The sequence below is a fragment of the Gallinula chloropus genome (assembly GCF_964237585.1).
Source record: "Gallinula chloropus genome assembly, chromosome: 5".
In the NCBI taxonomy this organism is placed as follows: Eukaryota; Metazoa; Chordata; class Aves; order Gruiformes; family Rallidae; genus Gallinula; species Gallinula chloropus.
Genome location: NC_140090.1, coordinates 404,299 through 429,783, shown reverse-complemented (window position 1 = coordinate 429,783; position 25,485 = coordinate 404,299). Strand labels below are relative to the sequence as shown.

The following is a 25,485-nucleotide window of genomic DNA, read 5'->3' as shown; positions in this document are numbered from 1 at the left end:
AAACAGCTGCTATATTTTAGTAAATATTATCTCTGACTTCTTTAATTTAGAACTATATACACCAAACCAAACTGTCCTGAATAAAAAACCCTGTAGTTTCTTCATAGAATCATAGAGTGTGTTTGGTTGGAAGAGACCTTTAAAGGCCATCTAGTCCAATCCCCCTGCAGTGAGCAGGGGCATCTTCACTAGGTCACATCTACCCTACTAACCTCATTCTTTTTCAAGGCTAAAATCAAGTATTTTTAGCAGCACAGTACTTTAGATACGTTACATGTAGGTATCAGGAAGAGACCATAATGGCTAGTTAATGGCAGCAGCTTCTCCTTGGCAGTGCAGTGTTGGATCCACTGGTTGTGAAACAGTGGAATAAAATGTATTTAAGCTGAAAGACTGGGCAGCTTCAAAGCATTTCATCTGGAAGGTGACAGAGAAGATGAAGTCAGTTAATTTCTTAACCAGTCTAAATGTTGATGGAGCTGTCTGCTTACGAGCTGTAGTCAGAGCAACCTTTATCGTTCGCGGAAAGAAAGCTCCGTTAGCCAGATGTGTTGGGCAGAGACACCTTTGGGGGGTTTATATCCTGTGTGGGTAAGAGTGAAGTGTTTCTGTAGGTCTGGCACTTACACCTTTGCCAGCACCACAGAATCGTGCCGTCACCATCAGGAACCGAGTTTCCAGGAAGTCTGAGGAATAAATGAGGAGATGAAGAGTGTAAAACAGGTAGCATGACATTTCTGGGGCCAGTGTTCACAGTATCTGTCAAATACTCTTTGTATTTCTTCATTTCAGTGGAGCTAAGTATTAATTAATAATCTAACGGTAATTGATTAAAACACCCATTACATCCACGTTTACTTGTTGAAGGGTAAAGAGTGTCCTCTGCAAAGGACTCATGTAGATTAACTCACATTCAGAACTCAGCTTCCAGTAGTTGGAATGACTCAGTTGCATACAAATCCTTTTGAATTAATGCCAGGTTTTGTACACATTTCCTCAGCAATTTTTAACAACAAAAATATTTTAAAAGGTTGCATCTAAATAGTTACAGGGTTCAGCTTGACAGTGAGAAGTCAGTGCAGTTGCCCAGAATTTACTTGGCGTGTAGTTACAACAGAAACATCCTGGAGTTAACACACTACTTGGGTTCAGTAGTTTCTCTCACTAGAAATGGGATAAACTTTTAATTTGTTATTTAAATGGAATGAACTTCAGCCCACAGGTGTGCAAACCTTAAGTGCTGGTGGTCTTGGCACTGCGTTTTGCCCTGGAATAGCTAGCCCGTAGTAGTATGGTCTGCTGCAGAGTTCCAGGTGTGTCAGGATGCTGTTGTTTCTCACAGAGCTGTTTAACCTGGGTACTGCAATTGCAGTGTTGTAATGGCTGAAGCAAAGCTATGAAATAACCATATGTGGCTGGCTGTTACCTCCTGTGAGCTGGAGGCTACGACCTTCTTTCCTGAAACACCGTAACAGGTTCTATCATGCAGAATCTGGGTTTGTTTAAATCCCAGTTTGACTTCTATCAGTGAAGGCAGTTGTCCTGTTTCAGCTTGGATGCAGTCGATGTTCTTCCCAGCAGCTGCTTAGTGCTGCAGTTTGGTTTTATGGTGAGGATGGCGTTGGTCACACACGGATGTTTTAGCTGGTGCTGAGCAGCCAAGGACTCCTCAGCTTCCCATCCTGCCCTGCCAATGGGAAGGGGGTGCCCAAGAAGCTGGAGGGCACATGGCCAGGACAGCTGTGATATTCTGCACCGAATGTCGTCATGCTCTGGGTGTAATGAGGGTGGCTGAGAGGCGGCTCAGGAGCCAGCTGAGCACTGGTCCTGGGTGGTGAGCTGTGCTGGGCATCGCTGCTTCTGTTCATTCTGTTCTTACCATAATTATCTTCTTCCTTCTCTGGCTGTTAAACTGGCTTTATCTCAGCCCACAGGTTTTGCCTCTTTCTTTCCCAGTCTCCCTGTCTCGCTGCAGATGGGGCAGTGGGTGAGTGGCTGTGCAGGGTTGAACCACAGCAGCAGCTCCCACCAGTCCACCCGACACATGGGGGTGAAATAACAGAATTCACGTGGTCCTGAGTTTGGGGAAGGTAGCTGCTGTAAAGTATCCCAGTTAATCCCACGTGGTGACACTCAGTTGAGCTTGTTGATTACCCTGCTTTGGCATGTGATTTGATTTTATTTATGTGCTTACTGAGTGTTTCTGACACTGGACTTGTGTTTCCAGTACCACCTAATGGTTTTGTCTTTGTCTAAACCCAATATTTGTGCTTCTGAACTTGGACAAGATGCTCATTCAGGAGAGAGAAAAGACCTGTGAAATTCCAGGCATGCCTCTGGATTCGGAGTCTGTTTGAGCACCTTCTCTCCACAAGCATCCCAGAAATACAGTAGAACACAAAAGAACTTCTGAAGATGAGCCTGGAGAGGCTCAGTCTGGGACTCAGCTCTTCACCTGCAGATCCTCATACCCCAGATTTCAGTCTTTTCAACTTGATCAGTGCAGCCTCTGAAAAGACACTAAAATTGTAGACTGAGGGGAAGAATAACCAATACATAGTAAAAACCCTGTTCCTAGTGAGATAGAAGTTGGCTTTCAGGCTCCTGAAGCCTGCATTCAAATTCTCCCTTTTCTTTATGTACCATTGTACCTATAGCTTGGTTTGTGCTGGAATGCAAGTTCAGCACTCTTTTATATGCAATACTTTGTTTCTAAAAAAGGCTCTTAAATGACTAGTTTTATTTTAGAAAATAAGTATATAGTATTTATATAGTAATGTTTATGTTGCTGTGCTAAAGTTTTTTGTAGCTGTAGTAGAAAGAAGTAAAATAATTCTGATTTAGAAATAAATACATCTTACCCAAAAATCACCGGTTTACGCTGATATTTAGGCACCATAAAGTCTGATGGACTCACCTATTTTTCCTTTAAATAGCTTTTTGCTTGGGAAATAGCGGCTTAAAATAATGGCAGGAATGCTTTAATATTCCAAGTTTGACAGCTCACCTGAAGAACAAGGAAATGCTCTGCATACTTCTGTGGAAAAGCAAATCTACCCTTAATATATGGATGGATTTGGCATTTGTCTGCAGCAGTTGCTGTGCATCAGTACTTCATCAAGGCATGAAAGAACATGTCTTTGTAGAAGAAATGAACTGGTTAAAATAGCCTGATGTAAAATAGTTGCTGAGACCTGGGGGTCTGCACCGATGCTGAACACCTGCCCGGCCGTGAGGCTGCTCTTTAACCTGCACCATGCCGGGCTGTGGGTGTTCACGCTGAGGGCTGTACGTGTTGGTGTGTCACAGGGTTTGACTTCTCATCCTGTGCAGAGGATTGGAATCCTCTCTGGAAAACCAGAACATGAAATAACAGGTCTGTTTCTGTTCTCTTCTGCCAACCCTTCCGTGAGCAGCGGGTGCTGTGCCCCAGGGGCTTTGCCACTGCAGGGCGTGCCCGCGGGACGGCGAGCGCTGCTTTACGTCCTCACGTCCTGCCTGCGAGGGGAAGGGAAGTGTGTGTGTGCCGGCGCCGTGCCTGCCTGTCCCGTGGCCGGCACATCACGCTGGCTGAGAACTCGCTGTGCAGGGAATTACAGGGAGTTGCTACTGAATAATCCAACGTTAAATTCCAAACCCCATCCTTCAGTTGTCAGGTGTAGAGTACTGCCAGGTGTTCCTTACAGGGGGTGCTGGAACGTTGTCTGCTGGGGGGTGTGCAATTTTGTATGCTTTGGTTAAAAGATAAGCCCAACCTAGCCACATGGTTCATTTTTGTGATAATTTCTTTCTTTCTGCAGCTCTACTGAGAAGTCATTTCCTTGGAGATCATCAGGTATTATCGTTTATGTCTACATTTTGCTTTGAGCCCCACTCCCTTCATTTTCTTGGCATTCATTGCTTGTTCTGAAGTGACCTGAATGTTAGCAGCAGTGCTGCGTGTCTTTTCCAAGTATCTCTTCTGAAGTATAATATATATGTATCTCCTTCTCCTCACGTGTGAAGAGACTTGTGTGCTCCTCTGCAGTTGCAAGATTGCTTTGGCTTGGAGGTGGTTGCAGATAATGCTCTTGCACACGTGTGCCCTTGCGTTTGTGTGTGATGTGACTGTAACAAGTGTCTTCTGTACCTGGTCTCCTTTGCAAGTAAATAGCAAATTCTTTTGAGTTTCCCCTTGGCAGGTAAGCATCATGAAAAGTTACTGTATGCTTTAAGCTTGGGAACTGTTCTTTTTTCTTTCTTTTATTCTTGCTTAACAGTAAATCTCCAGTAAGTGATGGTTTTCCTGAGAGTGCTTTTTCTGTTTTAGTAGCTGAGGATAACCTGAACTTTCTCCCCAAAACAAGAAGCGCTTGTCTGATAGTACGAGTGTGCTGGGTGGGATGGATGGGATCCACCCTGTCTGTCTCACATCAGAGCATTCAGCTAGTTAGGGGTTTTGTATCAGTTAAAATATTGGACATTGAAGAGCCAATCTTCTGACCAGCTGTTGTCTCTGAAGCCGGTGTGCAGAGGTGAACATGTCAGAACCACTCAGCAGGACCAGAAATGGGCTCAGCCTCCCTGCAGAGTACTTCTTGTGCTGGCCCATGTCTCTGGTTCAGCACATTCTCATGACACAGCACTGCATTAAGCCAAACTGGGCTGATACAATTAGAATTTTAGGCAGCTCGTTAAAAGCTTTGGTAAATGAGTTCTATGTATTGTTACTATCACAGCTTCATGTAAGGATGCATGCAGTGTTACTGATTCATCTCATCCAGTTGCATTCCATTTCTTCATTTCCCTCTCAGTTTCTCTTGGAACTTATTCTTTGTCCAGTGCTTGTTTTCCCTCCCAGCTTTCTGTTAGTTCCTCTCTTTTTCTTTCATCTGTCCTGCTTGTATCTTTGTTTTATCCTTCCATTTGTGTATTTGTCTTCAGGGGTCTGTGTGCATGCCTGGTAAGAAATCACTTAACACATGGCAAAGCCATATTTCCACTTGAATACTCTGCATTAATGTAAATCTGGATGTGTATTTCTCACCTCTGTGGATGTGAAGTAAGGCTTTTCTGGAGTAATTGCTGGGGAGTGGGTGTGTTTGAAGAATGCGTTTTTTCTGGTACGCATTTCACTCAGTGTGTACGTTGGTGTTGTGATTATAGTGTGATTGTAGGTTTCACTTACAGATTGACTCCTGAGCTTTGCTCTGAAGAAGTGTTGCTACTTGATGCTTTGCCAGCTGCGATCTGAAAAATACTCAAGTCAAAGAGGAGTGGAAATGCTCCCTTAAATCACCTGCTTTTCCTGACTGCAGTAGTGGTTATATCAAAAAACCATCAGCAGATGATAAGATGTGACCTTAGCTGAAATTGCTTTATACGTCAGCAGAATTACACAGGATTTTTTAACAGAAATATAAAATGATGTTGTTTTGCAGATGCTTATAAATAGAATATTAGATCAGCAGCTGTTTATAAAAAGGCTGTTATTTTATTCAGGGCAATCTCCTCATGATTTATAGTAGCAGGGAAAGACAGCAAGACAACAATTGACTTTATTGTGCATTCTTGCCTTTGTTACAGACCCGAAACAGCCTTGGTGTCTGAGCACTGTGAAAGCATTTGCTTGGTGGCAAGTGTGTGATGCAGGCAAGGCTTTGGTCCAGAGCACTGTCCCAGGGACATCTGCACAGTGCTGCACAATTGAACTTTATTCTTCCTGCGTGTCTCTCCCAAAACTGACTGTCAGTTTGGAACCGATGTAGTATCATGTTGTATCAAGTAGCTAAAATAACAAGGCCTTGTATTATTTAAAAAGAAAAGATTGAAAATTAAAATATTAATGTGTAATTACAGAGTAATTTAAATCTCCCAGTGCCCACAAGTCTCTTACTCTGAAGGACGTACAATATCCAGGGATGGCGGTTGGGATCTGTTACTGAGTTAGCATGACAGGAGCTGTAAAAGTGAGGTATCTCGGTATCATTCCTAGGGATACTGATGGTTAAGTTAATGGAAGTGTGATAATGCTTCTTATTAAATCTAAATTAAATTTGGTCATAATACTCCCATTACAGTAAATCAGTTAGTACCAAATTTCATTAGATGGTTTGACCCAGGAATGTCGCACTGGTAAATAACAGTGCTGACTGCCTGTCATTTCTAAGATGTGCTTATTTTTTACCTTTTATTTTTTAATCTGGTATTTGAATAGTGTTCAAACAGTGATCACCACTGGGAGGGTTTCCATTAGCTGTGGCACAGACCTTACTTCAGCCCTTGTTCCCTCTTCCCCCTACGTCACCAGCATCAACTCTTCACAAACCCTGCACAGCTTTGCCTCTTTCCATAACGTGCTGTTACATTCACTTGCAAGGAGCACTTGGGAGGCTTCAGTGCCCACAGCTCTCAGCTTGGGACATGAAGTGCTGCGGGGGTGTTCCTGGGGTGGCTGCTGATGGCATGGCTCGTTTGGCTTCCACTCTAGGCCCATTCATACATTCCTTCAATGAGAGTTTAGGTACCTGGTGTTACCTTTAAATGTAACCCTCATTTCTTACTGCATCTCTGCTGCCAGTTCTTCATCAATAAGTCTAATTGCAATTGAATGCTTAATATTTCTGTCAAAGTAATGTTGACTCAGGTTTATTGTTTCATGTCCTCATCTTTGTCCCTTCTTCCAGACTGTGTTTAACTTCCCTTTCTTCATAGTAGTGCTGTGATGTCTCCTTTGCTTCCTGATGCTTTCCTTCGCTGTCTGTAAAGTTCAGCTAATGTTCTTAGACCTGAAGTTAGTTCAAGAGTTGTTAAAAATAGTATATGAAGTAAAAACATGTGAAGAATTTGCAGTAACTTCTGTTGATGGTACACAAACAGGGATGCAGCTCAACTTCGCCTTTTAATGACGTAGCTCTTCAGCTAATAGGACCTTCAGACAAGTGACAGCTGCACTCTCTGCACTACATCAGTTGCACAATGTTTCTGCTCTGCAAAGTACACTGAGTGGGTCATCAGTTACAGTTTTCATCAAGACAGGTTGCAGTATACGTTTGAGAAGTCAGAATTGCAAAGCTGCATCCTGACTCCAGGGAAGAGGTGCTGGGACAGCAGGAGCAGCGTTCCCTCTGCTCAGTCGATGAGACCTGTCTGATGTAGAGTCTGGGCATGTTGGAAGTTCTTCGTTAGTGTGGTGTACAGAAGTACTGGTGTTTAGTTTGCAGGGAATGTACATATGAAACATGGGATTTATCCAATTAATCTGTTCTTTCAGATCCTCCACCCACTGGTGTAAACAAACCCCGAGTGTCAGAGAGCGTCCACACCAATGCCTATGACATTAGAACTGAACCAGAGCAAGGGAACCTCTACTCACCAGAACAGACATCTCTCCATGAAAGTGAGGGTCTGTTCTGTGCATTTTAAATACTAGAATGTATTTCTGTACTGACTGCATGAAAATGTAGTACAATTACCAGTGCAACAGCTGACAAGAGCTGTGCAGTGCTGTGTTTCTGTGAAGTTGGCCAATACTTTTGTTCTTACACTGGCTCTATGTCTGCAGGGTCTGTAGGCAACTCGAGAAGTTCAACACAAATGAATTCTTACTCCGACAGCGGCTACCAGGAAGTGAGCAGTTTCCACAACAGCCAGAACCTGAGCAAGTCGGAGAACAGGCAGCAGCACTGCCTGCCCGGAACCGCCAACAACCATTTGGTGAGGAGCTCACGGGCTGAAGGGCAGACATCAGTCCAGGTACGCTCATAACAGCGTGCTTCCTCTGTGCCTGCATGCTGCGCAACACCGTTCTGAAGCAGCAGCTGTACAGCCAGACCTACCTTTGTGTAGGTTGGCATGAGTGTTGCTAGATTACACTTTGATTTAACGCCTTCTCTGTCTAAACAGCAGAGATGGTTTGGAGCAGACATAGACCCGTTTGCTGAGATCAGCATGTGTGTGATCTCCTCCATTCACTGCAGCTGAAATTAAGTAAAACTTCTGAGGACTCCCGACTGCAGAGTGTGCTGCCCATATAAAACCAAGGAAGTATCACTCACCTAAAAGTCACCTGTGATACTGGGGGGAACCTCCCTAGAATCTAGCCTGTATGTAAGCATAGGAAGATGGTATTTGTGCCCCCTACCTTCTGCTGCTTCTGGCTTTTTTTGTCCCCTCACGCCAGGTGAGAATGTGGAATAGAAGGGGTTTTGTAAGGTTAAGTTGTCTTTTTATAGATTTTTAAAAACTGGTTAGAAAAAAAATATGTAGGAAAACTGGAAGGAATGATGGCTAGAGTGAAATTTGTTGTTCTATTGTGTGCGTTTCTTGTTGAATTCTCCTTAGGGGGGAACAGTATGCACCATAGGGCTGAAATGATAGAACTAATCAATGTTTTTGTTAAACAGCCTTCAGTAAATATTGCTGCCAACCGAGTCATGAGACGTGTCAGCTCCGTCCCATCCAGAGCACAGTCTCCCTCTTACATGGTCAGCACGGGTGTCTCCCCGTCCAGGGGGTCGCTGCGAACGTCCCTGGGTAGCGGGTACGGCTCTCCGCCGGTTGCTGAGCAGAGATCCCTCGCCTCTCATGCCTATTCATCCACGACCCTGCCGGCACAGCGGGCAGCATCGCCGTACGCGGCACAGAGACCTGCCTCCCCGACGGCCGTGCGGCGCATCGGCTCCGTGACCTCCCGGCAGACAGCCAATCCCAACGGCGGCACTTCCCAGTACCAAACGTCAGTCAGGGTCGGCTCTCCTCTCGCCCTGGCTGACGTCCAAACCAGAGTGGCTTCTCCATCCCAGACTCAGCTGGGGTCCGCGTCCCCAAAGCGGTCTGGCATGACCGCGGTTCCGCAGCACCTGGGAGCAACGCTGCAGAGGACAATTCACGACATGGAGCAGTACGGACAGCAGTACGATATATACGAGAGGATGGTCCCTCCACGCCCAGACAGCCTTACAGGTTAGTAAAAAGGTAAAGACACAGCTTAAAACTTGGCACTAACGTGTGGCTGGGGAAAGGCAGTAATGCGATGGTGGTTTGATGGATGACGTTGTAGCAGTAGGACATAATTGGGGTGGATGTATCAGATCAGTTGTAAATGCTGATGTCAAACAATCGTACCCCACATTCCCTGTGAATACCCTCTTTCTCTTCACTTACTAACACCAGCCACACACCAGTTTAAATTGGATGTTGTAAGTAGCTAAGTGGAATTCTGAGCCTTCAATGCAGAGGTGTTTGAAGATTTTGAAGTACATTCAAAGGTATGTGCAGGTTACAAAGTAAAGGATAGTAGGCTGGACCTAGCTTTATGTCTAGCTCTTCCTTAAAACACATGATGTTGTACCACTGAATTTTAGTCTTCTCCCTAATATCAAAGTACTTCAACTTAAATATAGGGTAAGCATTGTAATATTAGCTTAAAATAGAGTCCTGAATGGTAGAATCTATTCATCTGAGAGGCAGTTCTTATTATACATGCTGTGTGTTACTGTTTTTATTCTGACCTTCATCTAAATGAGCACAGACAAGGTGAGTTGGCAGTTAGGCCATGTGCTCTGTTGAACAGACCGCAATGGCTGTTTCTTCTTTTAAACTACTATCCTGCAGGAGATTGCAGGATGTTCTCAGCAGAGGTGTGAGGTGTCTGCTCCCTCACCTCTCTTTGCAGGCATGGTGAGTAGTCTGCCTGTTCGATGAGGGGTGAGTGGAAGTCGGTTTGGCATGAAAGGCCATTAGGAAGGTTAAACGAACACAGTCCTGTGGGCTGCATAAGTTGTGTTGTAACAGCAGTTTGCACTCTTTAAGTATTAAGATACTTTACAAATACCACTGCTTGAGAACTTCACAGCTTCAGAAAAAAAGAGTTATTAGGGTAGTGAATCAGTAATCAAGTAACGGATGTGTTAAATTTAATGCTTTTAGTATGAAGGAAGTAATTAGCATCTGTGGTAGTCAAGCCTAGAGAGCATCTTATCTTAGGGCCATCTCCACTGTAATCTTTCTAGGAAACTTGAAATGGTATGGCCTTCCTGTGCTCTCTGTTGCAAGCTATGAGTAAGAATCCCTTAGTATTATTTAAAAAAACCCCAAACCTCTTAAATTTTCTAGTAAAAAATTCATGATTCTCTAGAGGAAACAGTTCAGTGTAACACCTGGAATGTTAAATTTGTATATGGTCAGTCTTGTGAGAGGCAGTTGGGACGGGGGGAAGGTTGGTACTGTAGCAGGCTTCACTATAGTTCAGAGCTCTTCCCTGCTGTGTAAGCTGAAGGAGGGCACAGATACATGATCAGGTCCTCTCTTACTCCTGGGTTTATGGTCTGTAGGAAGGGTATCAGTGTCCTGGGAAAACTGAAATGTTGATAAGGTGTGCATCTTCCAGGGAGGTGGTGTTGTCTCTGGCAGGCATGGGTCCAGCTGCCTGCCTTGCTTTGGCGTGGTTCCTCTGGTTTTGCTGCCTCGTGTCTCGAGTAGGAGATGGTGAAGGACTCTCAGAACTAACTGATTTCTAACAACCTCTTTCCACTACCCACTTTACTGCGTTAGTGCTACTCTGTAGACACTGGAAGGATAACTCAGAAAATGGGGGAACTAGGGTGCTTTAAATGAAAGCATTAAAACCAGAGTGCATACAAAGCCTGCATTAGAGGGTCAGTGGGAGGACTGGCGCTGTGTGTCCAACAGCGTTCCAGGCCTGAAAAGGAAGAGATGCAGGATCAAGGCTGTGCCACTGATCTAATCAGGATGGCAACAGTGAGCTTAACAGGAGATTGATTGCTAATTTAGTTAGCAAAATAGTAAGGGGAAAGGTAGGTGCTGGTTACAGCAATACAGTAACACGGGAATGCAGGGAGGGAAATTCCAGGCAGCATGAATGAAACTGTCACGGGGCGGGAGAGGGGGAACCTTTGCAAGGAGAGGCAAGCCTGAACTTGTGCAGTGCTTTCTGGAATGCCGTGACTGAGAAGCTGCTGTGCACCTCTGCCAGTAACGTCCTTGGATCTGGCAGTGCACAAGTGGCAGCAGGGGGTCCCCTGCTGAGGAATTCAAGTGAAATGAGACAGGTAAGTTAAAAGGAACTCAGGAGCGATGGCTGGAAGGCAAAGTGGAGAAAGAGCTTCCCACACAGCTGCAGCATAGCAGTATATATGTATATATATACACACACATGCATCGTGTAAACCTTTATGAAGCTTAAATCTCTGCTGCCACTACCTAGACTTTGCTCTTACTGCAGTGGATTGTTTCATGCCCGAGTCTATGACCCCGTGAAGGCTGCGCCCTGTGTCGCAGCTGCGTTCCTGTCAGGCTCACGTCTCGCCTTGTCACTGCTGAGCCTGTGAACTGCACGTGCTGACTTAGCTTCAACTCTCTGTGGTTTGGATTTTCTGCTGTAAATAGCACCAGAAAATTTGAGCTGAAAAACTTAAAGTTGTCAGTGTGCAGAGAAAACTCTTCATCAGACATGCTGCTTGTCAGGGAGTCTTCCAGAGTTGCTCATTTAATAATAGAAAGAAGTTTGATGAATATACCTTCATAACTAGATATAACTGACACCTTTTCTCAGCTAAAAGAAGAAAGATTCAGTCATTACAGCTCTGTGGTTTTAATTGATGGGAGCCATACCTCTTTCATATGGGCTGTACTTATCTTCCTCTTCTCGGTTTCAGGCCTGAGGAGCTCATATGCTAGCCAGCACAGTCAGCTAGGACAAGAGCTACGATCTGCTGTATCTCCTGACTTGCACATCACCCCTATCTATGAAGGCAGAACTTACTACAGCCCGGTGTACCGCAGTCCCAACCATGGAACAGTGGAGCTGCTCCAGGGATCCCAGTCGGCTTTGTATCGGACGGGCTCAGGTGGGTAAGGGGCTCCCAGCACTCTTCTGTCAGCTCTTTCCCGACACCACTCGCTCACTGGAGTTCTGCTGGAACCTGTGGCAGGTAGAAGAACATGAGAGAGATAGGAAATGCTGGTGTAAAAGGAAAAGGTCAATATTACAGAAATAGAAATTAGGTTTGAAGGACTGAAAATAGCCAGCAGGAATTAAAAAGCTCTTGTCATGTTTGCAAGCAACATATATATATATATGTATTGGTATATATATTGGAGTCAGAATATATTCAGTTTGATGTCACACACTCAGGAACATCCAAGCAAAGCGTGTTTCCCAACACAAAAGATGTATTGCTTGCTCCTGTTCTGTGCATCACCCTCTTACAGAGTGAGCTTGTGCATGGTTTTTTTCTGTGTTCATCAGGACTGTAAAATGTATCTTGCACACTTAAATTACCTACCCATCTTTCACAGCAAAGCCACTGGTTTTACCCAGGTTCCCAGCAAAGGGCAGTGTTGGTATGCTATGTCTGAAGATCGTGTATTGAAACTGAAATACTTCTGTGGTGCTTCACAGAGTCACTGCTTGTGTATTGTGAAGTGCACAGGCATTAGCTTTGTCGTAAACCCAATCTTCTGTAAAGAGAAATGTAATACACAGTATAGTGCAGTTTGTTCTTGAAGGTTGATTAGTGGAGTCATTTCCCAAACCTCCCAAAATGTGGTTATTTAACTTAGTAACTCTCTAGAAATATTTCTAGAGAAGTATCAGATTCATTTGTTGTGTTTTCACACATCTGGAAATTGCTTTTTAATGTTTTTTACTGAAACTGACATACTGAGAGTATGGAATGTTGGAGGAGGCAACAGTGTTTGCAATTCTCCTGTCCTGGATGGCTTAGAGTAATCAAATCAGGCTCCTCAGGATGTGCCATTGAGGAAATATAACTAGAAGTTGCAGTTCACTGTTTACATGTCTACCTGATACCACTTTGGAAGAGCAAACACTACCACAGCAGCTCTGCTAAGGCAAGAAGAGACATGTTCCTGGTTTTGAAATGATCAGCTTAATCCTTGAAATCATCCTCTTGTTAGTGTTTTGTCAGGGAAGATGTACATGTAGCTGGGAGAAGGGAAGTGTGATATAAACTATCTGCACTGTTGTTTAGTTACTTTTTAGTACTGCTGGCAGATTGCTGTTACTGTTTATATTGAATTTTACTACAGAACTTGGTAACATTTTGCACCCTCATTTCTGCTCAGTGGCACCTGTTTAAATACTTCCTGAGGCAAACTGAGGCATAGGCCTGATGCCACCAGACCTTTAGTTCTGTAACCAGCCTCTCTGTCTTCTCTGGGACAGTGGATAGTCACTCCCTGAAATCTGTAGATAGCTTTTAACACTGGGGACCGTGCACTTTTTTAACCTTTTCTTGCTTGCGCTTGTAACCACGTGTTGCCTCTTCTCTTCAGTAGAGACTTGTTACCCAGTTTGTTCTCATACTGGTTTTGTACTAGGAGTCGGCAATCTGCAGAGATCCTCCAGCCAGCGTAGCACACTCACATACCAAAGAAATAATTATGCTCTGAACACAACAGCTACCTATGCGGAACCCTACAGGTCAGCGCCGTACCGCCTGCCCGAGCCCGGCTACAGCAGGCTGCAGCACGCGCCGCCCGCCGACGACGGCACCACGCGCTCGCCGTCCATAGACAGCATTCAGAAAGACCCCAGGCAAGTCCCTTTGTGCTCTCAAGAACCACACATCTTCTCTGTAGTAAGACTTTCAATACATTCCTTGAGTGTGTGTGGCACCTCGTGCATACTCCAGTTTTGCTTTGTTTAACCGATCTTGACTAGTTTAGAGTTTAAGATCTATAACTTCATAGCCAAAGTGATAAATGCTCTCTACCTGTCACAGTAAGAAAGATCAGGTTTTATGCATTTAGTTATTACTACGTTTTTCTTCCCTGTTTATTTTCATGTAGTGTTTCACCAAAAACACTTTTATGAGTTTGATGGGAACAGATTGGATCACTCCAAACATGTTTAGTGACTCTACAGAGCAACCTCTAGTACTGTAGTAAGTTTTCTCTGTATGGGAATCAGGGTTTAAAAATCAGTGAGTACATACCAAATTTATCTGAATGAATTTTTCATGAGCAGCCTACTTGAATTCCAGCACAATGTAAGTGTTAAAATCACGTATAAAGGTACCGTTTTGAAAGCAAATACACATTCATAATTTTAAAATAGTTACTAGCCTGATGTTGTAAATGTATGTACACAGTGTAGGCATGTGACAAGTGTAATGTTATTACAATTTATTAACAATGCTGTTGATGGAAACCTTGTATTATGAAATGGGAGCATCAAAACCCAGCCCGAGCCAAGTGTGGAGGGGTTTCTGGTGCTGTTTCTGTCCAGTACAGCCACAGGATCACTAGGAACTCCAGTCTGTCCTCAGGTTGCCAGCTCACTGAGGCAGCTTCTACACACTTCTTGGTCCTGAAAGCACATTGCATGTGTTGTGGGTTTAGAGACTGGCTTAATTTCATTTAACTGAATGGTACATTCATCTGTACACTGTTGGTAGGAGAATCTTGCCTCTGAGTAGTGGTGCTTGCTAGCCACATGCAGCTGCAGGCCTGTTCTGGCATGGCTCACAAGAAAAGTGGCTTGTAACAGGGGTGTTTCAAGTTCATAACAAGGAACTTCAAAGAAATTCTGACTCAGGTTTCATTGCTGATGCACCTTCTTGTAATTCCACAGTGGGATAATTTTTGCCATCTATTTTAACCTGTTCCAGGTTGATTTGCATGTGATGCTGGTGCAGAGGGCAGGTTAGTGTGGCACTAGCCTCGGACTGGGCTATTTGATAGGACTGCTCTAGAATAAGAGTGAGGGATCATTCAGAAAGCTGCTGGGTTTATTAAAAAGGGAGTTTTCCCCAAGGTCTTCCTATCGTTAGTGTGGAGAAATCATCCTTGAAGTTGTTGAGCAGTTCAAAGTGGGCACCCAACTGAACATTCCCTTCGTGGTGACTGGGAATCCCAGGAGACTAACTGGCCAGGCTACCCTTGGCCTTTGAGTAGGTCCCTGAGTCCTGTTCTTGGAACAGCCTTTTCCTTTTATTTCTTCTTCTTTTTTTAAATAATTTGGATTTTTGAGCTTGGGAAACTTAGACACTACTTTTCTTCCCTCTTTTCCTCTTCCCTACACGCTTTCTCTTCCCTCCCATCTTTACAGAAGGAATATAGCCCAGCAGATACTGAAGGCTGTATTTCTGAATCGGGGTGGATGTGTTTAGTGGCTTTTCTAGGATCTGTCTGCACAAAATCCTTTTGTTTAATGAAGGGGATTTGATTTGAGTGATTTTAAGTTTACAATCCCTGAATAACTTGAATTATGCAAACTTCCTGCATTTGATTGTGATGATGAAATTTCAGGCTGCGCAGCTTTTTGTTGAGCTGTAGTTGCCTTCAGACTAGGGAGAACATGGAGCACTGAGGAAGATGCTTGTGTGGAAGAAGTGCCCCTGAGCAGCATTGTTAAGTGGGTGTCTGTCACATCATATGTTTAAATTTTGGGAGATTTCTGTAGGCTGCAGTGTGTGAGTTGGTGTAACTTTAGTCTGTTTGTACATACTCTGATTGACAGGCTAACTGAAGATGTAAGATACAAAGAGTCCTGTTCCAATTGCAGGACTAAAAGGTGATGTGACTCGTAGTTACTCTGATAGACCTGCTTTTCCTCCTACCCTGATACTCAGAACAAAACCAGAATTGGGGAAAAACACTTAGAGGCTTTGCTCATTCTCCTTAACAAATGTACCTTTGTAACTAATGGCTTCTCTGGAACATGTTTCTCTGCTGAAGGGAGTTCGCTTGGCGAGACCCAGAGCTGCCCGAGGTCATTCACATGCTGCAGCACCAGTTCCCCTCGGTTCAGGCGAACGCGGCTGCCTACCTTCAGCACCTCTGCTTCGGGGACAACAAAGTGAAGACAGAGGTATGTGCCCAGGGCCTTCCTCTTCTGGGGAAACTGTACCTCTTCCTGGGGGGCTTGTGGGGTTTCTCCATCAGAACAGAGTGTTTGAACCCTCTCGTGTTTCTGTCTGTCCCAGGTGTGGATAGTATTGAGGAACCTGGGTGTGTGCACACACATCTTCCTGTCCTAAGGGGCTGCCTGGAAATTATATTAAGATATTCTGCATTCAGGTTGTGTGATCTGTCAGAACCGTCAAGTATGGTTATCAGAGCTTGTTTTTCTGCGCCTGTTGTTGGTTGGACAGTAGGAAAAACAAGAACTCTGAAAGGCTTTCCACTGGCTTTATCCAGATACTTTAAGGCATCGTAGGGAATGAGTGAGCTGTCAAGCAAAAGAAAAAATACCTAATCCTAGAAATACAGAGAGGATAATAGTTATGTCAATATCATGTAGAGGAAGGATAATTCTGACTGAACATTATTGTTGAAATTTCTAGAAACTGCATTTGAGGAGCTGCTCTTCTTGCAGAGAAGCTATTAGCTATTGGTCTGAAGGAACTTGCTTTTTCATTCATGTATGTGTGTGATCTATCGTTTTCAGTATAAATATGTTAATAAAAAAATGGTGCAACATTTATAAGAAGGTAGTCCAGCATAATTCACTGTTGCTGGAAGGCAGATGAAAAGATGAGGTGGTTTTGATCTGGTAAAGATCACAGTGATAGTTGGCTGTAGACAGATTTATAGGTATTCTTGCTATTTCATAAGGGATATGACAGGCTGTTGAGGAATGCTTGAGATACTATTTGTCTGCACATGTTCATTTATAGGGGATCTTGTGTTTCTTCACTGCTTTCTTTTCCATTATTAAGAATTTGTTCTAGAAATTACGGCATGTCTGCCTTATTTTTTTCAAAAGCACACAAAACTAAAAGGAATGTGCCAGTTTGTGGCACAAAGTTGTGTGTTATTTATGAAGTGGTGTCTCAGCTGTTTACCCCACTTAGCATTAGAAATATTTCATATGTTTGTAAATCAGTTCAGGTGCAAAGGACTTACAGACACATCATACCGTGTCCTTTATTGGATGTGAGGGGAAGTGTAGCACAAAGGAGGAGGAAAAGGCTGATGTATTTAATGCCTCCTTTGCCTCAGTACTACAACCAGTTGTTCTCAGGGTACCCAGCCCCTGAGCTGGAAGACAGGGACAGGGAGCAGAATGCATTCCCCATAACCCACTGGAAATGGTCAGCGACCTGCTGCACCACCTGGACCCACAGAGGTCCCTGGGGCCAGACGGGATCCAGCGAAGGGTGCCGAGGGAGCTGTCAGAAGTGCTCACCAAGCCACTTCCCATCATTTATCAGCAGTCCTGTCTGACCCTCAGCGGGTCCCCAGTGGGGGTGGTGGGTGGGGATCAGCACGGTCTGAAAACATGGGTGGCTGCAGGAAGGTGCAAGTCACCCTCCCTTCAAAGCAGAGGCCATCACAAGAAGCCCTTTGGAATGGTTTAGGATTGTGATTATCTTGGTGTCAAATGCAGTGAAGCCTTATGTGAAGCTGGGTTTGTATTTTATGCTTCTCAAAGTACAAATGTAAAATGGTTTGGCTACATCTCAGTTATGTTTTCATTGAGAATAATTTTATTATTCTTTTGTTATGGCCAGTGAGAGGCAATAACCTTTATAAACCAAAAATCCATAAAAAATTGTGCGGTTAAATGTACTTACAATAGCCTTGTGGCTTGCCAAACTAATCATTATTGAACAGGTTAGAATAGAAAAGGGGCCTCTAAAAATGCTTTTAACACTGAACTGGATTGCCCTCAGGACTGTTAGGTTTTACATCTACCTTTTTGGTCCAGAGCCATGTCCTGCAAAAGCCAGGTATTGAGGAATGATGATGTATATCCCTCTGTTCTGCTCTAGGCCTGGAGTTTTTAAAGAGACCCAGTGCCAACTGTTAGGGATCTTTGTGTGTGTGTGGCCGAGGGCAGCAGTTGGCATTGAAATGTCTGCAGCTTCTTATTTCTAGTGTTCCACACAAAGATATTCTGAGATACAGGAAATGGCTTTAAAAACTGCCCTGCTTGGGAACAAAATTCAGCAGTAAAAATGCTTCTCTGAGTACAGCAAATAACTGGGAAGGTCCCTCAGCCCTTTCAACGTGGATGAGTGTGGGTCACAGGAATCTCTGTATGTGAGAACACAACAAGTGGTTGAGATTCACCAACAGTACTGAAATGGAACAGATCGTGCTGCTTAAGCCTTTTCAGTCTGTAAGGAGAGGAAACACGTGAAATCCGTGGGCGCTGATGTTCCTGGTGTTCTGATTCCAGGTGTGCAGGCTGGGAGGAATCAAGCACCTGGTTGATCTCTTGGACCACAGAGCCCTGGAAGTGCAGAAGAATGCCTGTGGCGCCCTGAGGAACCTGGTCTATGGGAAGTCCACCGATGAAAACAAAATAGCCATGAAGAATGTGGGGGGGATACCTGCCTTGTTACGACTGTTGAGAAAATCAGTTGATGCTGAAATAAAAGAGCTTGTAACAGGTGAGTTCTGAGCAGAAACAAGCAGGTAACTACGATACAGGTTATTTTTCTGAAGTGGACAAGACTGGCATACCTGGTGAGTGACTGGGATTACGTATCTTGACTGGGTTTTATTTGTGCACCAGTATTTTTTCTGTGAATACAAAATCCCTTATTTTGATCCCTGACAGTGGAAGTTTTAGTGTTGAGGTGTGGATTCGCTGGGAGAAGTGACTCCTGAGGCAGTTGCACTGAAATTCCACTTGGGGTAAATTTTCCCCTCTGGCTGGTCTTTGGGTAGGCGTTGCTTTAGTGACTCCTAACATTTGTTTTGTTACAGCCTTTTTTATCATCTGCTGACTTCAGTTTTAAAGGGAGATCTTGCAGGATTGTTAAGATAGACCCCAACTATGTAAATATGTGCTAAAGTAGGGACAACATCTCAGTGCCCAGCCTGCTAGTACAATCATGGCAAGGGCCTGTGTACACACTCCCAGTCCTTTGGGTGTGAGGGAGCAGGTTTAACTCGTAACCATGAACCTACATGGTGCTTGGTGCAGACACAAAGTGCAGGAGTAAATGATTTGCAGTCCTAACACATTAAGGAACTCTATTTCCATCAAAAGAAGGTGATTTGTTGGGTACTGTGTGGTACGTGCTGTCTCCTTTTCTTAATATCAGAGTAATTTGTCTGTGGAGGTTTTAGGGGATTGAAAAATAGGAGAGGATAGCACAAAAAAGCAGTTTTCACTTTCTTTAAACAATTCCTCCTTCAAGTTTTAGTAGCTCTGTCATTTGATTTTGTTAAGCAGTGAAGCTTAACCACTTCCCTGCTAAGCAAAGCTGCACAACAGTCCTTGAGTGAGAAGCGAGCGAGGTGTCATGCTGGAGCCTTTCTAGGTCATTCCCCCAGTGAAGCTATGAAGGAGGGAAGGGACTCTGCTCAGATCATTTCTGGAGCACTGAAGCTGAAGTTCACGTGCAGGCTGCTGTCCTTACGTCTTTCCCACATTGGCAAGCATTAAGACAACCTGCTGCTTTCATGTTCTCTCTGGAAGGACACCAGTTTTTCCAAAGTTATATAAAGGGAAGACTTAAAACAAGACTTGCACACTAGGTGCCGTGTCTGCTCTACGAAGTTAGTGTGTCATGCATCTGAATTACTCTTGTGCTCTAAAGATGGTAGGGACGACTCCACAGACAAAACCAGCATGAGATTCTGAACTAGAAGAAGAAGGCACGTAGTCACTGTTACAAAACCCACAGCCCTACACTGTCATCTTCCAAAAAAGGTGTGGCACATCATCTGTAAATAAAGGGATTTTTAAATAAATACAGTATTTAATTTGAATTACAACTTAAAAGATGAATAATTCAGAAAAAGTGACTTTTTAACACACATTTTAAAAAAAAATTATTAACCAGCTACAACAAGAGGGAGAGTTGTGACCTAATTGTCTTCTGGTTAACTCAGTGGCATTGACTTGTTGTGCCAGTGCTGGATGCCTGAGATGAATCCACAGCAGACCTTCAAAGCTTAGGGATTTTTAAATGCTCTCTATAAGTAGCAATCTAAAGAAGTGGAAAAGATCAAATGGGTGTTTGTTTAATAGTTAGAAAGCTCCACCTAAGGCAGACCTAGAAGCAGCACCACACCCAGCGTACTGTGAGCGCAGGTTCACGTAACACAAACACAGCCGGCGTCGCTAGACACGCCGTGGTTTCTGGTGTGAAGGCTGGCAGTTCCTGGTGCCGCTGCACTCACGTCATCTTTGGTCATATAGAACATTCATATCTTGCAGTGCAAGAGTTCCTGGTGAAGTGTGGTACTTTTCCTGAGCATGGTCTTTCTCTTCCTTGCTAACGTGCTTACACTTCCCTTGGAGCTGTGTGCCTTGCCTTTGGCAGCTGACGGTGCCTCTGGTGTCACTGCAGCTGAATATCATCCAGTTTAAGGTGCAGTTAGATAGATGAACACTCTCTTATCCCAGAGAAGGGAAATTAGAGTAACAAACTGCTTGCAATCTCTGTAAATGAATTAACATGGAAAACATCTGTATGAATCTTGTGAGGAAACATTGGGTCAAAAGCAATCTCTTAGCCTCAGAAGGAATTTGGGAATGTGCCCTAAAGATTCACTATGATAAATTTGAAAAGCCAGCATACTGGGGATAGTTTAATTGCACAAACGTGTTTCAGAGCCATTAGAAAACAGTAGCAATGCTGAGCTCTGAGTTTAATTAACAGTAACTGAAATGACAAGATTGAAATGCAGAGAGATAAAGAAGTGGAAAGTAAATAGAAGGTGTGACATTGGTGAGCCCCCAGCACCCCGGATTACAAAGCCATTCAGCAAGGAACAGACAGTTCATAGAGCACAAGATCTTAAATCTGGGAAAATGCAGGGACTACACACTGGAGTACTGGCAGCTGGACGAGCCCTGTGGCTAGCTAACAGAAGGTACTCCATGCAGGCATTTTAGAGCCCACTCACCCTCTTCCTACAACATGGTCATCTCCGAGAGCTGTGAGGGTCAGAACTTCAGGCAAAACCAGGGCAGACAGTCCCTGATCAAAAGGGAAACAAAAAGACCACTTTGGTTAGAATCACTGAAGGTTCCCCGTGTGGTGTTCTGAACTCTCCTGCAAAGCTTACTGATTTGTATTCCCCCCTCCTGGGGCTGTTACTGCTGATTTCCTTCCCCCACGAAGGCCTCTGCTGCCCTTCCCGGGTTTTCCTCACCTCCAGGCAATGCCAGACACTCACAGGGGTTTGTGATTTTCCTGTTCCTTGCAGAGCACAGTCACAGACTCAGCATGAAACGTGAGGCTGGCTGAGGCACTCAGCAAGTGTAGCATGAATAGCAGGCAGGAGCTCCTCTCCTTCCCAGCCCAGATGTGCTAGAGACACAAACACCTGCTCAGCTGGGTAAATGGGCTTGTACAGAGCTCTGAGTGAACAGCATGTTCCCATCTTCCAGGATGATGGAAGTTGCAGACCCTCAGTGCTGTTGAAAAGTAACTTTCTGGTAATTCATCTTTGCCCTGTGGTTTCAGACTGTCTCTTTGGACTTTGGCAGATGATTCTGGAGCAGTTAAATACTTGCTTCTAAGTGTGCCTCCACAATGAGGAATAAAAAGGCACTGTTAGGTAAATGACATACACAATCATACTGTAATCTTAACACAGCACTGCACCAGCTCCTACCACCATTCTCCTTATCTCTGAATGGAAAGTCCCCAAATCACCTTCAGGGTTTACTTCTAATAAGCATTAAACTTAGTCCTCGTTATCCTAACCTGTGGGACATCTAGGGAAAGTAATGCCTTCCTCCAGCTGGGTAGTAACCACTGCTTTCTTGGGGATTTTTTCACAAGTTTCCCCACAAGACCTTGTGTTTGCCAGACACAGATCATCTTTCAGCTGACATCCGTGGATTTGCTTTCTTCTTGCTTCTTTTTTGCTCCTGTGTTTCTTATGACCTTTCTTTTACAACTCTGCAGGCAGAAGTCAACAAATAGAGATTTCCATCTCCTGTTTTACATGAGGTTTTGTGCTGAATTAACCTGGCAGATCATTAGTGACCTCTCCAGGAAGGAAGCACCTGCCATGGCACGTTGATGCCATGCTCTTATTTGGCACGTGGTCTGGCACACTGCAACAGAGGCCTGTCACAGGCAGTCAGCATGGGACTGGTCACTGAGTAGGGATGCAAGTTACTGGCTTCAGTGAGATGTAGTGACTCTGAGGCAGGCAGGATTCAGAGATTGAAGGGGGGGGTTGGAACTGAGTGAAGCCTGTGTGCTCTGAGGGACTCTTGCTCAGCTGCTGTAGCACACGGGGACTTGCCCTCTCCTGCACCTCAGCACAGAAAGGAACAGCCCCTGTCACTCAGTCTGTGTTTCTGCACAGGATTTTTCCTTGAGAGGAGAGAAAGGTATTTTCTCACATTCATTTCCCTTCTCACTGTTGTGGGCAACCTACCTGCTGACCTGTTAGGAACACACTGCTTATCGCCTGGGTTCCAGCTCTTGCTCACAGAGCTCACGCAGAGCCAGACAGCCCCCAGTGAAGGCTGCTGAAGGCATCACCACCTGAAGGATACAAACACTCACTTCACTCTGCCAAGTGCATCTCCTTTTCTGACCCCTTACCGACCAGTAGTGTTGGAACAATGTTAAAGTTAGGTTGTGGACTAATTGTATTTCCTTTGGCTTTGCACAGGTAGATTGTGTTTCTCCTGTCTGAAGGGATGTCTTTCAGTGTGGCTTTGTATTCGCTACAATGCATGTCTCTTCTCCAGGGGTTCTCTGGAACTTGTCTTCGTGCGACGCAGTGAAGATGACAATCATCAGGGATGCTCTGTCGACACTGACCAGCACGGTGGTGGTGCCACACTCCGGCTGGAACAGCTCTTCCTTTGACGATGATCACAAAATTAAATTCCAGACCTCGCTAGTCCTGCGCAATACGACAGGATGCCTGAGGTAACTTGCTGCTCTACAAGACTCCTTTTACAAAGCAGTTGTGTTATGTGACAGGTCTGTTTTACACTGTAGTTTTTAGGACAAAAGAGCTGCTGTATTTTGTAGGTCACACACAGCTCTGTGACTGGGGCAGCCTCTGCATTTGGGGATTTTTTTCCATATTAGAGAAATATGAAAAGTGCCGAGTTACCAGAGCTGTTACTTCCAATGGCTAGTAGGTTCATGTTGGTTGGTCTTTGTGTGAGTTACAAACCTCACGCTTCCCCAGTACTGCAGCTTTTGTACTGTGTCTAGAGCTTAGCAATACTCCAGGAAAAACCACCATGCATCTGATGATTCTGTGTATATTTTTAAACTGTGTGTGTCTGTCTGTCTGTCTGTGTGTCTGTGTGTGTGTCTGTGTGTGCATGCGTGTGTGTGTGTGTCTGTGTGTGTGTCTGTGTGTGTGTGTGTGTGTCAGTCAGAAGGGCTTGGCTGCTCCCTTAGTGGGTTTCTCAACCAGCAATAAGCACAGAGGAAAGTATCCAGAATAAGAAAAAAGCAAAACTACAATATCTGAAGGAGTATTCAGGGCCAGGGGTTTGTCAGCTGTGTCTGTCCATTGGAAGGTTTGTTATAATTTCACTGGTTTCAAATCGCATTCCGTTAAGCAGTAGAGTAAGGCCCAGAGCTGGGCTTGCTCTTCCTTTGCCAGTAACCCTTCTGAGCCTCAGGGTATCACCATAACCCCCTCGGGGATGTTTTTCCAGATGACAAGTTTTACACCGCTGTGGAACGTAGGGTGGTGCCAGCTGTCTGATGTCTGGGGAACAGGCACCTCTGTGCACAGGCAGCAGGCTTTTAGCAGCAGTCCCATTTCCATGTGCATCCAGTCACTTCAGGTTTTGCAGTGTGGTAGCCTTGAAGGCCAGTGTTTCTCTGCATCCTTTGCTTCTGTTCTGAAGCACAGCACTGCCTTTTCCTCTCCGTACACCCCAGCTCACAGGTGTATCCATGTGTGTGTGTAGCACTGTTACAGTCTGATGAGGCTGCACACAGAGCACTGACACTCCAGCAGCGCAGGGTGTTTCCAGCACAGGAGGGCTCAGGCCCTGCTCCAGCAGCACACCATGGGGCTGGGCTTGGACAAGCCAGTGCACCCCAAGTGCAGAAGGGACCCAGCTGTGCAGGGCCTGTCGGTCAGTGCTGCTGGGCACTGTGGGTGTGAACCTTTGTAGCGATCCTGGGGGCTGGGCCACTGCACAGGGTACTTTTGCTTTTAACTTCTCAGTGTTCAGTCAGCTGCAGACTGACAGAACGATGGGGGGTGTGTGTGTCTGTCTTGTGTTCCTTCATCCTTTCACCCCCAGGAATCTCAGCTCCGCTGGTGAAGAGGCCCGGAAGCAGATGCGGTCGTGCGAGGGGCTGGTTGATTCGCTGCTGTACGTGATCCACACGTGTGTGAACACGTCTGACTACGACAGCAAGGTGTGTGCAGGCTGCAGCGAAGCATTTCCAGTGCTGAGCTGCGCGCCTGGCAGGATCTTGTGGGGTATAATTTAGCAACTGCTCTTCTCTCCCCCCTAGTTTGCTGATGCACAACCAAGGTCCGTTGCACAGTGTAACTTGTGCTGTGCTTCTCGTTTTCATCAGTGCTGGAGTATTCATTGTTTCATACAACAATAATGAGCTCTTGTGCTTTTCCTACAAAATAAGCCGCTGCAGTAGAGATTACTGTTAGGAGAAAGATTATTTCAGTTTCAGAAGAGACAAAGCAGGGCCCAAGACCCAGGATTAGAATTCAGGGCTTGTGCTCTGAATGCCTTTTCACCCCTACATAATTGGTTGGGTTTGCTCTATCACTATGTGAGAAGGTGACTGATTCCATGACATCTTTCTGGTTTGGTCTCAGACAGTGGAAAACTGTGTGTGCACCTTGAGAAACCTTTCCTACCGCCTGGAACTGGAGGTACCTCAGGCACGCCTGCTGGGAATCAATGAGTTGGATGACTTGCTGGGAAAAGAATCACCCAGCAAAGATTCAGAGCCCAGCTGCTGGGGGAAAAAGAAGAAGAAGAAAAAAAAAACTTCACAGGAAGATCAGGTTTGTCCTTTCTCTCGTGTTACAAATATATTGAGTGTAGTTTAGCAACTGGCAGGGGGAGCATGTAGTGTGAAGAGAAACTACCCTATGCTGAGTGAAAATACAGAGGTCTCACACCGCTACAAATGTCTGTTTGTTTCTCAGTGGGATGGCGTTGGCCCTATTCCTGGATTTTCCAAGTCTCCCAAGGGGGTGGAGATGCTGTGGCACCCGTCTGTGGTGAAGCCGTACCTCACGCTCCTAGCAGAGAGCTCCAACCCAGCCACTCTAGAGGGCTCTGCAGGATCACTCCAGAATCTGTCTGCAGGCAATTGGAAGGTAACTCAACTCCTGCTCTTCCTCCTGTCCCTATTTTAGATGTTGCTTTTGATCAGATACTGGAATGCCTTGCAGAGGAATGTGTATGGTTTCCTAGTATGCACCTGAGCGCTCCTCTCTCTGTGGCCGTGGGGAAGGGCAGTGACAAAGGTGACAGGCACAGGAGGAGCAGTGTGGGAACTGGCCTTGGAATTGGTACGGTTCATTCTAACAGAAAAGGTTTTTACAGTTCGTATCAGGTCAAAATAA

At 44.9% G+C, this 25,485-nt stretch overlaps 1 protein-coding gene across 6 annotated transcripts in view; it reads left to right on the top strand.

Moving 5' to 3' along the window:
* Nucleotides 1-25,485, top strand: part of PKP4 (plakophilin 4) — a gene marked incomplete at its 5' end in the record, with an annotated part of 50,028 nt that overhangs the window by 16,439 nt on the left and 8,104 nt on the right. For 2 of the 6 annotated variants that reach the window (XM_084265732.1, XM_084265730.1), the window contains 12 exons: nucleotides 3,801-3,835; nucleotides 7,253-7,393; nucleotides 7,553-7,734; nucleotides 8,385-8,943; nucleotides 11,658-11,849; nucleotides 13,345-13,565; nucleotides 15,710-15,838; nucleotides 18,155-18,368; nucleotides 22,652-22,835; nucleotides 24,185-24,302; nucleotides 24,727-24,918; nucleotides 25,063-25,236. In XM_084265732.1, coding sequence (XP_084121858.1) covers nucleotides 3,801-3,835; nucleotides 7,253-7,393; nucleotides 7,553-7,734; nucleotides 8,385-8,943; nucleotides 11,658-11,849; nucleotides 13,345-13,565; nucleotides 15,710-15,838; nucleotides 18,155-18,368; nucleotides 22,652-22,835; nucleotides 24,185-24,302; nucleotides 24,727-24,918; nucleotides 25,063-25,236 — 2,341 coding nt within the window. Of the gene's footprint in view, nucleotides 1-3,800; nucleotides 3,836-7,252; nucleotides 7,394-7,483; nucleotides 7,735-8,384; nucleotides 8,944-11,657; nucleotides 11,850-13,344; nucleotides 13,566-15,709; nucleotides 15,839-18,154; nucleotides 18,369-22,651; nucleotides 22,836-24,184; nucleotides 24,303-24,726; nucleotides 24,919-25,062; nucleotides 25,237-25,485 lie in introns of all 6 variants that reach the window. The other 4 variants (XM_084265731.1, XM_084265728.1, XM_084265729.1 and 1 more) reach the window with 4 other exon arrangements.